Source organism: Bison bison, unplaced genomic scaffold, assembly GCF_000754665.1.
Source record: "Bison bison bison isolate TAMUID 2011002044 unplaced genomic scaffold, Bison_UMD1.0 scf7180017856337, whole genome shotgun sequence".
NCBI classification, from domain to species: Eukaryota; Metazoa; Chordata; class Mammalia; order Artiodactyla; family Bovidae; genus Bison; species Bison bison.
Window position 1 is genome coordinate 905,648 of NW_011486910.1, and position 12,537 is coordinate 918,184.

Below are 12,537 nucleotides of genomic sequence, written 5' to 3' on the forward strand. Positions count from 1 at the left end.
ATCAACTTAAAATGGATTAAAGACTTAAAGGTAAGAGTCAAAATTCCAAAAATATAGGGGGAGAAGTTCTTGACATTGGCTTTAATAACAATTTTTTGGTCACAACATCAAAAGCACAGACAACCAAAGCCTAAAGAGACAAGTGAGAATATATCAAACTCAAGAGTTTTTGAACAGCAAAGGAAACAGAGGGAAAAGGCAACCTGTGGAAGGGGAGAAAATATCTGCAAAGTAAGTATAGAGATATATATATATACACATAGCTATATGTATATATATATATGAAGTCAAGTCACTCAGTCGTGTCTGACTCTTTGCGACCCTATAGACTGTAGCCCACTGGACTCCTATGTCCATGGGATTCTCTAGGCAAGAATACTGGAGTGGGTTGCCATTTTACTCCAGGGGATATATATATATATATATATATATATACAATATACACTATGTTTGCAAATATATATATACACAAGCATTATATATTAGGCATTAACATACAGTATATATAAAGAACTCATAAAACTCAATAGCAAAAAAATCCAAATAACTCAAACAAAAACTTGAATAGATATTTCTCAAAAGAAGACATGCACATGGCCAAAAAATTAGTGCTCAACATTACTTACTAGTAGTGAAATGCAAATGAAGGCCACAATGAGATGTCACCTCACAATTTTTAAAATGGCTAGCATCAAAAAAAAAAAAAACAAATCTTGGAGACTACGTGGACAGAAGGGAACCATTATACACTGTTGATGGGAAAGTAAATTGGTACAGCCATTATGGAAAACAGTAGAGAGGATCCTCAAAATTTTAAAAAATATGTTCTGTATGATCCAGTAATCCCACTTCTGGAAAAATATCCAAAGAAAGGAAATTAGTATATTGAAGAGATGGCTGCACTCCCAAATCCACTGCAGCATTATTCATAAAAGCCAAGATACAGAAACAAGCTAAGTGTCGGTCACTGGTGAATGAATAAAGAAAATACAAAGTGCACATATGGGTTTCCTAGGTGGCTCAGTAGTAAAGAATCTGCCTACAAATGCAAGAGCCACAGGAGTTGCAGGTTCTATCCCTGGGTCAGGATGATCCCCTGAAGGAGAAAATGGCAACCCACTCCAGTATTCTTGCCTGGGAAATTCCATTGACAGAGGAGCCTGGAAGCCTACCGTCCATGGAGTTGCAAAGAGTTGGACACAACTGAGTGACTGAGTTGTGACACACACAAAGTGTGTGTATATATACATACACATAATACACACACACAAACACAAAATAACCAGAATTTTTTAAGCCTGAAAAGAAAGGAAATTCTGCCATTTGCAAACAAAGTGAACCTGGAGTACATTATGCTAAGAAAAATAGTCATGTGAGAAAAAGAAGCACTATACTATCTCACTTAAACGCTGAATCTAAAAAAAGTCAAACTCATAAAAGCAGAGGGTTGAACCATGGCTACCAGTGGCTGAAGGGTGTGGGATGTGGGGAGATATTCATCAGTGGATACTAGGGTTCAGTTTGTGGGTTAAGTTCTGGAGATCCAATGTAGAGTATGATGATAATATACTTGAAATTTTCTACAAGTGTAGATCTTAGATGAAATATCACTACACACACAGACATACACACACATGGGTAACTAGAGATGATTGATAAGTTATTTAGCTTGATTGTGGTGAATTTTCACATTGTGTACTTAATATATACACATATCAAGTATACCCCTTAAACATGTACAAATATATCTTAAAGTCTTTTGGTGATGGTGTCTGACTCTTGCGATCCCATGGACTGTAGCCTGCTAGCTTCCTGTGTCCATGGATTCTCCAGGCAAGTATACTGGAGTAGGTTGCCATTTCCTTCTCCAGGGGACCTTCCCGACCCAGGAATTGAACCCAGGTCTCCTGCATTGCAGGCAGATGATTTACCAACTGAGACGAGGGAACCAATTTAAATCTTAATTAAAATACATTAATAATTAAAGTTGTTAAAATTGCTCATTTGAAGTGTTTGTTTAGTAATTCTAATGTCTGGGTTTTTCAGGGAGAGTTTCTAATTGCTTTTTACCCGGTATGTGAGCCACAGTTTCTTATTTCCTTACAATAGTTATAATTTTTGTTTAGAATTTGACCTTTTAAATGATACAGTGAGGAAACTCTGGACCACCACGAGTCTGTTATTGTGACTGTCACTGTTTGTGTTGCTTCCTGTTTAGTGACTTTCTTGGGATAATTCTGTAAAATTTCTGTTCTTCATCACATGGGGCATCTGAATGCTGTGCTGTTAGCCTCGTGTTCCTGCAAATGTGTGCACAGAGGTCTTCTCAAATGCCTCGAGCCTAATGGTCTCTCGGGACTCTGCATGTGATTTGGGTTAAGCCTTCAACACTTCAGCAGGCAGTTCACACCCTACATTAGCATTAACTTCCTGTTTGGGCAGAGCCTGGAGGTCAGCTGGAGATGAAATTAGTGCTTCCTAGGTTCCTCCTGAGCATGCACAGAGTCCTTGAAGGTACATAGCTTTCTAAATTCCCAGGAATATGGCAGAGTTTGTTGAATCCCCAGTGGACACCTCCTTCCCAGTTTTCCCTCTTAATCCTCAGGGCAGCATGTCTTCCCCCCTCATGTTACACCAATGTCCAATTGTCCCTGATGTGTTTGAATACATGCCTTATAGTGTGGTTCACACAGGCTGGGCTTGGAGGCAGGTTAAGTAAAGACAATGCGAAGAGTTGACTTATTGGAAAAGACCCTGATGCTGGGAGGGACTGGGGGCAGGAGGAGAAGGGGACAGAGGATGAGATGGCTGGATGGCATCACTGACTTGATGGACATGAGTCTGAGTGAACTCCAGGAGTTGGTGAAGGACAGGGAGGCCTGGCGTGCTGCAATTCATGAGGTTGCAAGGAGTTGGACATGACTGAGCGCCTGAACTGAACTGAACTGATGGACTTCCGCGGTGATCCAGTGGCTAAAATTTCACCTTCCAATGCGGGAGGTGCGAGTTATCAATGCCTGGTTGGGGAGCTATGATCGTACATGCCTTGTGGCCAAAACAACCAAAACATAAAAAAACAGAAGCAATATTGTAAAAAATTCAAAAAAGATTTTAAAAAATGGTCCACATTAAAAAAGATCTTAAAAGAAAAAAAAATACAGGCCTTGAGAGTGGGTCTTTCAAGGGATCTGCCAGGTAGTCCAGTACTGACAGCTGTCTGGGCTCAGGGCCTTTGGGGAACATGCTCCAGTGGCTGTTTGGCACCTGGTTTTCTTGGCTGCCAGAGTTGCCAGGCTGTTGCTTTTCAGGGTGACTGCAGACCTGGGGAGAGAAAAGCTGGAGCAGGGTACAAGAGCTCAGTGCTCCTACTGAGATTCAGCCCTCCTTTTGTTTTTCTTTAAGTTTTTCCTTAAACAGAAGCTCAAGTTGTTCCAAGACTGCTTGCAGTACTGTAGTTGCTGCACAAAATATGGTTAATGTGCAGAATTCTGGAAATGTGGATTTTGAGAACTTTTGTTGGTTTTCTCTGTGCTTTTATGGAGAAGTAGATTTCAGAATGTCCTTACTTTGCCATTTCAGAAGTTCTCCCCATAAGTCAGAGTTTTGGAAGTAGAAGGGACCTGAGCAAGCAGTCTTTGAGATCAACATTTCCCAGAGTGTGACATGAAGGCTTTTAAAAGGCCTGCTGCACACAGCAGACATCTCTGACACTCTGCAGCATTGATCAGTCTGCCCTGTCCCAATCACTGGTCTACTCCCCCACCCCATCCCAACCCCAACAGGTTCAACAAACATTTGGTGAATACCTACTATGCAACCACTTAGATACTGAGCCTAAAGGAGCCAGGAATAGTCACCTCTGAAGAGCTCAGTACACTTAGCAGATTACATGGAAATAGGGAATTTAAACCTCTGAATAAAGTTCTCAGAGAATGAAGAAGGGATCAACTAACTGGCTGAGAGAGTCCAGAAAATCGAAGATTTGGCATTAAAGCAGAGTCTGCCAGACATAATTAGACATTTCTTACAGAAAAATTGGAGAAGGCAATGGCACCCCACTCCAGTACTCTTGCCTGGAAAATCCCATGGACAGAGGAGCCCGGTAGGCTGCAGTCCATGGGGTCGCTAAGAGTTGGACACGACTGAGCGACTTCACTTTGACTTTTCACTTTCATGCATTGGAGAAGGAAATGGCAACCCACTCCAGTGTTCTTGCCTGGAGAATCCCAGGGACGGGGGACCCTGGTGAGCTGCCATCTATGGGGTCACACAGAGTCGGACACAACTGAAGCGACTTAGCAGTAGCAGTAGCAGTAGCAGCAGTAGTACAGAAAAATAGAGATAGACAAGAATATGATAAAGAACCTAGCCTGGAGGGAACTGATAAGAGGTAAGCATTTTGGCAGAAGTACTAAGAGATGTGTCTGAAGAGATGAGCTGGTGTCAGAGCACAAAGACTACCGTGTGCCCAGTTAGTGAGCAGGACCCCCTGATCTGCTCACTGACCGGGAATGCCTGGCTGTGCCTGGTCCACCTCCAGAGGGCGCTGTTCACCTAGCCCACCATGAAGGCATCCTGGGGGTTTACCACGTGGCAGCCCTGCTAAAGGATTCATAAAGATCCTGTGGTCAGTAGGGAGGAGAGTAACCTACAGTGAACCCACCTGATGACCTTATAAGAAGGTAGGGAAATTTAGAATACAGTAGAGGGAAAGGGTTAGTTACTGAGTAACTTCACTTCAAACTATGGAGAAGGCAGTGGCACCCCACTCCAGTACTCTTGCCTGGAAAATCCCATGGATGGAGGAGACTGGTAGGCTGCAACCCATGGGGTTGTGAAGAGTTGGACACGACTGAGTGACTTCACTTTCTCTTTTCCCTTTCATGCTTTGGGGAAGGAAATGGCAACCCACTCCAGTGTTCTTGCCTGGAAAAATCCCAGGGACGGGGGAGCCTGGTGAGCTGCCGTCTATGGGGTCGCACAGAGTCAGACACAGCAGCAGCAGTCTTCTATGTGGATGATCTGATTGGGAGAAAAAGAAGGACTCAGATGTTCAGGAAGTTCAAGGTCTGCTTTATTCTAGACATGTCCTTTAGGTTGCTTTCTGGAGATGCAACTTTCCAGGATGTTACAAAGAAAGCATGCTCTGGTGGGTGGCTAGGGTTCTCACTTTCTATTCTAGACCAAATTCTCCATCTAAACTCTAGGAACACAACCAAATCTCCCAGACATACTCTTGGCTCTGACAGGCTCAGGCTAGCTCCAGTCAGACACTTTCTCTCTCACTTGCCTTCTGTCCCTCCCTCTCTCCTTCTCTTGCTCTTCAGTCTCTTTCCCTTTCTAATGGTATTTATTGAATTAGCTTTTCTCTGAATTCCAAGCAACAGGAACGAAAAGCGCAATGACCTCATGGCCCTTTTTGTTCTGGGCTATTTAAATTCCTTAAGTGTACCAAGGTTAGACAAAAGACCTTGAATGGTTTAGTCCCATTCACTAGGTTTGTTGGTATCTGTCTGCATGGGGGTTGGCATCCAAACCCAGGGACTGTCAGTGGGACCTGGCCTTCCAGTTGGTGCCATTTTCTCCCCTCAGTGACCACACACAAGGAGGGCTGAGCAGGATTCCGGCATTTCACTTTCCTGCTATAAAATACTCTACCATGCCTCAGCTGTTGTGTTTAGGCTGGGAATACTTGCCAACCAAAAGCCAACATCAGTTTGTGAGAAAAGATCACACCCACCACACTGTCAAATCCAATATGAAACGGCTTGAGAATAAATAATACCAGAGAGGGGATTGAAGTGTAAGGAGGAGCTTAAAAGATAGAAAATATTTCCACATTTGTTTCCCCCTAACCTGCTTACCGGGAGAAGGCAGTGGCACCCCACTCCAGTACAAAATCCCATGGACGGAGGAGCCTGGTGGGGTGCAGTCCATGGGGTCGCTAAGAGTGAGTCACGACTGAGCGACTTCACTTTCACTTTTCACTTTCATGTACTGGAGAAGGAAACGGCAACCCACTCCAGTGTTCTTGCTTGGAGAATCCCAGGGACAGGGGAGCCTGGTGGGCTGCCATCTGTGGGGTCGCACAGAGTTGGACATGACTGAAGCGACTTAGCAGCAGCAGCAGCAGCAACCTGCTTACCACGTTTAGTTAAATGGAGTCCAAGACCAAGATAGTGCTTTGTTAGGTAAATCAGAGAACATTCTTCTTCACAGAAACCAGCCTATAAATTAGGAATTCCATCTGCCCTGCTGACTTCCCAGGGGCCAGTCTGAGGCAGAAGCAGGATAAGATTGCCTGGTGCTACCAAATGTGAGGGCCTTTCTGGCTGACCTCCATGGCTGCCCCAGGGCCCAACTTCTGACTCTTATCCACCATTTGGTCCCACTTTGACCCAGGCCATCTCAACAAGCCAAAGCAAATCCCTAAGGAAGGAAGCAGGAGGAGGCAGATCAGAGCTATGACTTTCATGATGCACTTTATGGTTTCCAAGCCACTTAAAGCCCATTATTTCCTCTGATTTTTACAGCAGTTCTTCTTTTTAGAGAAGAAATCATTGTCCACTTTAAATCCTCTGGATGAAATGAAATCACTCACAACATCACTGATTCTCTCAGTGCCCCACTGGAGACGGTAAAGCTGGGGTTTGGATCCAGTTTCCTCTGAGTCCAGCTCCTGTGACCTGTCCCAGAGGCACTGGATGCTGTCCTCTCACTTCTGAGCAGGCCCTGTGCCTTGAGGGGTGACAGGCCCATTCTTCCTGCTTTCCTTCCCCTCTCTCTCCCCAACAACTTCAGGCCCGAGGAACAGCACAGAGGCGATGGCTGACTGGGGAGAGGGTCAAGCCCATTCTGAACTTCAGGCTTAACTCTTCATTGTCTGGAGGCCTGAAGGTAAATTTTTGCAGAAGTGAGGTAAAAAAAATAAACAGCTCAGTTCTGGCCAATTGTTCTCCAAGGCACATCCTCTTTCCTGAAAGACAATAAAAAGTTACCTGTTCAGGTGGTGTCTGTACCAGCAAGCACTGAAATATTTTATGACTTCTTGTAAAACCTGAGCAAAGGGAGGGCCAGCCAGCCTCTGGGGCTTTATGTATTCAGTTTGATCACAACCACCTGGGTTAACCAATGGAGAAGGAAATGGCGATCCACTCCAGTATTCTTGCCTGGAAAGTCCCATGGATGGAAGAACCTGGCGGGCTACAGTCCATGGGGTTGCAAGGAGTCGGACATGACTGAGTGACTAACGCTTACGCATAAACACCGGGGTGAAGCAAAGCTCCGAGAGCTAATTACACAATCGCACACTCCCAGCCTGCAGGGCTCAGACGCATGAGGTACAGGGTGAAGGTGTGGCGTGTGGGCGAGAGAAGTGAGGCCTGAGCTGGCCCAGCGCTAGCCTAACGCTGTTTACAAAGCCATTAGCAAACAGTAATGACTAAAGCAGACAAAACCCCAAAACTCTAGGTAGTTTTTCTCAATTGTTAAAAGAAACTTTTGAAAAGTGTAAGCAAGTAAGTGTCAGATCAAGGTTTCTCAAGTACAAGGCATCTTCTCTCTACATCACAGTTCCCTCTATTATGACCAGGAATCTCCCTGCCATGCAGGGCCGACCCCATCTCATCCCACCTGTGTTCACCTGCTCCAGGCTTCCCTCCTCCCCAACTTGGGCTACAACACCCCACACTGGGCTCTACCATCATCTCTCTTTTTGGTGTTTTAATAACTTACTTTCTCCCTAAGAGAGAAAGAAAAAAGAAAAAGAAAAAAAACTGTGAAATGTGTAAAGACAAAAAAAGATGTTTGTAACCCTCAAATTCAGACAAAACCCTTGTTAATATTAGACATATTTCCGCACTGTCTTTGTAAGGATTCTCCTGCACACCGTCACTGGGATTACTGTCTGTAAGCAATTCTGGGTGTTGCTTCTGTTACTTGGTATTTTCCCCTGTAATGAAACTTTCTTAGAAATAGTTAATGTAGCATGCCTCTATTTTGTCCTTGCCTATAATGAGCTGTTGAGGAAATGAAATTAGAGAATATCTGCAAAAGTGTTGAATAAATTAAAATATGCTTTAGAATCATATCGTTCTTAAATTGTTTTGTGCCTGTTTCCCACCAGCGTGTATCTAATTTTCTCTGTTCCCCTCATCCTTATCTGTGTGTGTGTGTGTATGTGTGTGCTCAGTCGTGCCCAGTTTTCCAGGCAAGAACACTAAGTGGGTTGCCATTTCCTACTCCGGGGATCTTCCTGACCCAGGCATGGAACCCGCATCTCTTGCATCTCCTGCTTTGGCAGGTGGATTCTTTACCACTGAACCACTTGGGAAACCCCCTTATCTCTTCACCCATCACAAATAGTACAATGAGGAATTTTGTTAAAATAGTATCAGATCAGATATATTGTAAATACCCAGGATTCTCCTAGAAGAATCCATATATGACAAAACTGGATCCACGGAATCAGGAACCAGGGTTACAGTACTTGTTTCATCAGTACCCAGCTCTGGGCTATGAGTAAACCCTTTATTCTTACAGACCTGAACATGTCTCACTTGTCAAACACGTGAGATAATCTCTCTCCCAACTATACTACGTGGCCGGGTGAGGATACCAGGAAGACAGGAGATATGAATTATATGAATTTTGCTTTTAAAATCATGAGAAGGAGGGCAACTTGATCTCACAGCTTCATCCTGGACTATGGGAAATGCGGACCTTCTCCTTGGTGCTTCCACTAACTGGCCGTCAGTAACTAACCAGGTCAATTACCTCATTGGTGAAATGAGAGCAATGACCTAGGGTTTTGGGGGAAAGTTCTTCATAATTTTATCTCCCATGATCCAGTGAATTAAAAAAAATTTTTTTTTTTTAAACGAGGACTCAGCCTCTTGCTTTTCATGAAGCTGTCTGTGCTTTGTTGGATCGAAAGGGAAAAACTTAAATGACGAAAAGAAAATACAAATTTGCAGTAATAGCTTTGCCATCTGCCCTGCTTATATGCATGTGTCCTAATTCCACACCTGATCATCCTTTCCAGAGAAGGGAAGGAGCTCTCCACATTCTATCCCTTCAGGGAAGCTGTTTTTACAAAGTGCCAGATCAAGAATGAGGCAAAGCCACTGTGCTCCAGAGATGGCAGTGTGGTGAGAAAATAAGACAGTGGTGTTGACTCTATCTCCTGAAACCTTTTAAGCTGTTCTCACTCTGTCACAGCTAAGGAAATCCCCAAATTGCTTGCCTTCTCTCAATTGCATTCTCCTCAGCAAAAAGACAGACAGTGAGACCAACTATTTGCAAAAATGGCTCCAATTTACCCCATCTCCCTGTACCCACATCATTGGCAACATGATTTCATACCCTTCCCATGAAAACTGTGCTACTTTCCCTTTCTCTTGAACTGGGGCTCACAGGTGACCTATGGTGGCCACCAGAATGCAGTGGAAGTGATGGTTTCCAGTTCCCAGCCTGGCCCTTAGGAGGCACTGTGTGCTTTTCTCCCTCCTGGGGTCTTATCTTCTACATGTACATCCGCTGGCTAGATTGCTGGAGGATGAAATTTGGAAAGGACCCCCACTGTCTCAGCTGAGGTCATCTTCCCTCAGTCTTCAGTCAGCTTAGCTCCCAAACAGGCAAGAGGACAAAGCTAAGATCAGTCGAGCTCCCAGCTCAACTGCAGACTTGGGAGCAGTAATACACACTAAAGCTATGGTTTTCCCAATAGTCATGTACAGGTATAAGAGTAGGAACATAAAGAAGGTTGAGCGCTGAAGAACTGATGCTTTTGAACTGTGGTGCTGGAAAAGACCCTTGTGAGTCCCTTGGACTGCAAGGAGATCAAACCAGGCAATCCTAAAGAAAATCAACTCTGAATATTTATTGGAAAGACTGTTACTCAAGCTGAAACTCCAATACTTTGAACATCTGATGCAAAGAGCTGACTCACTGGAAAAATCCCAATGCTGGGGAAGATTGAAGGTAAAAGGAGAAGGCGCATGGTAGAGGATAAGATGGTTAGATAACATCACTGACTCAAATGATTGAATCCGAGAAAACTCCAGGAGATGCTGGGAAAGACTGAGAACAGGAGGAGAAGTGGGTGACAGAGGATGAGATGGTTGGATGGCATCATTGACTCAATGGACATGAGTGTGAATAAACTCTAGGAGATAGTAGAGGACAGAGGAGCCTGGTGTGCTACAGTCCATGGGGTCACAAAGAGCCAGACATAACTTAGCTACTGAACAACAACAACCATGATTGTTTTAAGTCACCGAGTTATTCATCTTTGTTATGCAGCAATATAATACTTGATACATATGATATGAATGTAGTGAATCTTAAAATGGAAAGGCTTTAAGTGGGCAAGTGAATTACATTTTAACTATGCAAGAAGGAGCACTAGATGAGAAACTTGAGTATAGGCCCCATTCTGACAATTCTTTGGGCTCAAGATCTTGAATAAGAAATTACCCTTTTAATTATAGGCTTCAGTTACAAGGAAATTATCTCATTTAATCCTCACAGCAGCCCAGTTATTAATGGTTAGGCAATGGATCAGTATCTCATTTCTTAATGTAAGGAAACTAAGAATAAGAGAGAATTGTTTCTTATTCAAGATCTTGAGCCCAGAGAATCGTCAGAATGGGGCCTAGACTCAAGTTTCTCATCTAGTGCTCCTTCTTGCATAGTTAAAATGTAATCCACTTGCCCACTTAAAGCCTTTCCATTTTAAGATTCATCAAATTCATATCATATTATAACTCTCAATAGCAAAAACAAAAAAAAAACTGTGAGTCAAGAATGATTAAAATACTTAAAATACACATGTGAAACTCTGTCTTGTAATAGGAAACAAGAAGCTCTTACAGACAGGAAGATTGAAAGGTGTTTCTACATCTCATGTCTGCTTTCATGTTAGGAAGTGACTTGTCCAGTGTAAAGGTGGTACAGAACCAGAGGAAGAAAGACACAGAAGATCTAATAAGAATCAGTTCAGATACACGCAGGACAGTGTCCTACATCAGGAAAGCCTGGGCTTTGCATCACTTCTACATGGGGTCAAATTCCAGTCCCTCCCTCTCTATGCCTTTGTGGCATGATCAGCAAAATAATACTGTTGTAGAAGATCAATCTATATTTAATTTAAATCAGTGATAAGAAAACTACTATAAACTCCAGAGTGCCAACCCATTGTAATGCTTAGTTACTGTTTTGGAGGGAGACACTGCTAGGAAGAACGCAAGCTTTAGTATTTGATAAACGTGGTCAACACTGAGTTCCAGCTCTGTCTTGTGACCTTTTTCATGACTGCAGGCACAGTAGTCGACCCTGCTAAGCCCGGGTTTCCTTCCATATCCCTAAAGGTGGTGAATAGAATTTTGTAATAAGGTTACACTAGAACACATGCTTTTTCACTTTTTATGACAATTAAATTTATTTTTTTAATTGAAGGATACTTGCTTTACAGAATTGGAACACACACTTTTTAAGAGATTTTTTTTTTTTTTAACTTCATTCATTATCATATCCTCAGGGCTGAATGTCTGATACATAATAGATGCCCAGGAAATACTTACAGAATTAAGAAATTGGAAATTTAGTTGAAATGATCTCTGCAACATACCTAACTTAATATGTGAAATATACTAAAATTTTTCTCATTCATTTTACAATGTTATAAACTAAAATACTCTTTTGGAACTGGCTGGCTTAGAAACCTGGGATGATTCACTGCACCTTCTTTCATACCTTTCAAATTGTATACCATGTAAATGTATTGACTAGTTATTTAAGGAGTTATTAGAATTTAAAACAGTAAAAGGACTTCTTACGGACCAGTGATAGAGTAGAATCCCAATTAGTTAAGCCTGCGGCACTTAGAGTCACAGGCATCACTTGTGATGCCCATAAAGCAAGTAGCCCCTTTCCTTGCCCCTTCTCCATCCTCTCCTAGCAACTGACTCTAGTTCTGTGTGAATGGATTGCCCTAAAAAGATCTTTGAACATTTAAAACTCTGTAAGGAAGGCAAGTATTCAATCTTCTCTCTGCACGACAGGAAGGGTCTGAGCTCTTGTTTCAGCATTCTGGGGCCAGCACAACGTGAACCTGAAATCTCCATCAGAGTCAAGCAAGGGCTTAGGAAGTAAAGGCATGAGTCCTGGTGATGCTCCACCCAGGGAATCCTGAGGTGTAACCAACAGCGAGAGAGAGTCACTCTGGAGGGGACTCCATGGTGTGGACTGAACACTGTTGCCTGACATTCTGGTAAACAATGAATGCTGCCCTCCACAAAGCCATCAGTCACTGAAGCTGCCCCCAGCGCTGTGCTCTCAGTAGAATTCAGGATGGAAAAAAAGAGGGTACTGGCTCTAGAGTATTAGGATGCACGTAAAGGACTGATGCTAAAGCTGAAACTCCAGTACTTTGGCCACCTCATGTGAAGAGTTGACTCATTGGAAAAGACTCTGATGCTGGGAGGGATTGGGGGCAGGAGGAGAAGGGGACGACAGAGGATGAGATGGCTGGATGGC

The 12,537-nt window shown here is 43.2% G+C and overlaps 1 protein-coding gene across 1 annotated transcript in view; it reads right to left on the minus strand.

The window, feature by feature from the left end:
* Nucleotides 1-6,468: 6,468 nt before the first annotated feature.
* LOC105002609 (cytochrome P450 2J2-like) overlaps nucleotides 6,469-12,537 on the minus strand; it is a 41,336-nt gene continuing 35,267 nt past the window's right edge. The window contains exon 9 of the mRNA XM_010859320.1: nucleotides 6,469-6,976. Within this exon, the coding sequence (XP_010857622.1) occupies nucleotides 6,798-6,976 (179 nt within the window). The 3' untranslated portion in view covers nucleotides 6,469-6,797. The remainder of the gene's footprint in view (nucleotides 6,977-12,537) is intronic.